The sequence below is a fragment of the Bidens hawaiensis genome, unplaced genomic scaffold (genome assembly GCF_021521415.1).
Source record: "Bidens hawaiensis isolate Kalapana, Puna unplaced genomic scaffold, B.hawaiensis_p1.1 tig00035911_1, whole genome shotgun sequence".
Taxonomy (NCBI): Eukaryota; Viridiplantae; Streptophyta; class Magnoliopsida; order Asterales; family Asteraceae; genus Bidens; species Bidens hawaiensis.
The window spans coordinates 43137-44694 of record NW_027496251.1 but is presented as its reverse complement, the minus strand read 5'-3'; the positions used below and the strand labels follow the sequence as shown (position 1 = coordinate 44694).

Below are 1558 nucleotides of genomic sequence, written 5' to 3'. Positions count from 1 at the left end.
ATATCATAATCTCAAACTCAAGATTTTATAATTGTTCGCATTAATCATAATAATAATCACACTCCTAATATTTCGTTTACTTTTCTTCATACACATATACACATTAACGTCTCCAAACCACTATATAACTTCACCACCATTCATCACATTATAACCCAAAGTCCCAAACCCTATAAATCGATCAAACCCTCTATTCATAATCTTCATGGCGGATAATAATATTCTGATGATCGAAGATGCACCCGCGAGAACATGCAAATGAAGATCAACGACCGAAGACAACGATTACCTGCGAAAAATCCATGAACTGGCAAATGCAATGCTGAAATATTTTCGTGACAAGGAGTTAGGCATTGAAACTAACACGTACGAGGCTCCTCGACCGCTTAAGACATTATCAACTAAGACGAGAAAGTTGTCGGGCGAGGATGGTGGTAAAAATAAGAAGAGGAAGGTGCCGAAACAGGTTGTCCGTACGCCCACGGTGGTTAACGATGTAACCGAGCGGTTGAAGGAGTTTGTGGCGAACGAGTTGAAGGGTATCGAGTTGACACTTGTGATTCAAAAGATATTGTACAAGTCAGATACGAAGAAAGTGTTAAACAGGTTGAATATGCCAATTATGCAACTCGAGACCAATAAGTTCTTGACAAATGATGAGAAGCGAGTTCTTGATAAAAGCGAAGGTGAGATTGAGGTTCGAGTGTTGGGGCCGACGTTGGAGATGTGTGAGAACCCGATGAAGCTAAGGAAGTGGCGCATGTCGAGTACCGAGAATTATGTGTTGACGACAAACTGGTACAGGTTTCGGTCGAAGAATAAGTTGTTTTTGAAGAGAAAGTCGATGATTCAAGTGTGGTCGTTTCGTGGGGCGGATAAGCGGTTGTGCTTTGCGGTTGCGTGTGTGGAGGAACCGGAAGTTGAAGACTACGATTCTGATTCTTGAATATGTATCATGGTTTTATGTTTAGATACGTTCATTTGTTATATTTGAATCATTAGATCATGTTGAACATTAGTTCAATAAAGTTACTGATATATCAAATTTGCTTTATTAATCATTTGTTTTTTCAATACTTGTGTTTATTTTTTGTTTCGTTAGTTGTACATTAGGTGACATGTATTATTATTATTATTATTATTATTATTATTATTATTATTATTATTAAATGCTAGTATTTACTATTTAGGCACACATTTGAAATACAATTTGATAAGTTATACAAAGTTAATCTAGTCAATAGGTAATTGGGGGGCTTTGAAATCCCAAACTGGCTAGTAAATGGCTATTGAATTGATTTTACGTCCAGAAGGCCCATGTTTAACAACAAAATGTTAATGAAAAAAAATAACTTGGGTTGGTCACTTGGTTGTACAAAAAGTGTTCCTTGGGATTTTTGTGCTTTTTGACTTAAAAATAATTTATGATCAGGCTACTGGGCCGGTACTAAGCCCAATAAAACTTTGTCAAAACTCAAAACACATTTTTGATCAGTTTGTGACTTTGTGTATCGAACTATACAGTTTTAATTTTTAAAGTTTCTTGGGCTTTCGGCTC

The 1558-nt window shown here is 36.3% G+C and overlaps 1 protein-coding gene across 1 annotated transcript; it reads left to right on the top strand.

Annotated features, from left to right (window-relative positions):
• Positions 1 to 319: 319 nt before the first annotated feature.
• On the top strand, positions 320 to 946 carry LOC143587871 (putative B3 domain-containing protein At2g27410). Its single transcript, XM_077069038.1, has one exon. The coding sequence runs from the start codon at positions 320 to 322 to the stop codon at positions 944 to 946; it is 627 nt and encodes a 208-aa protein (XP_076925153.1).
• Positions 947 to 1558: the final 612 nt, after the last annotated feature.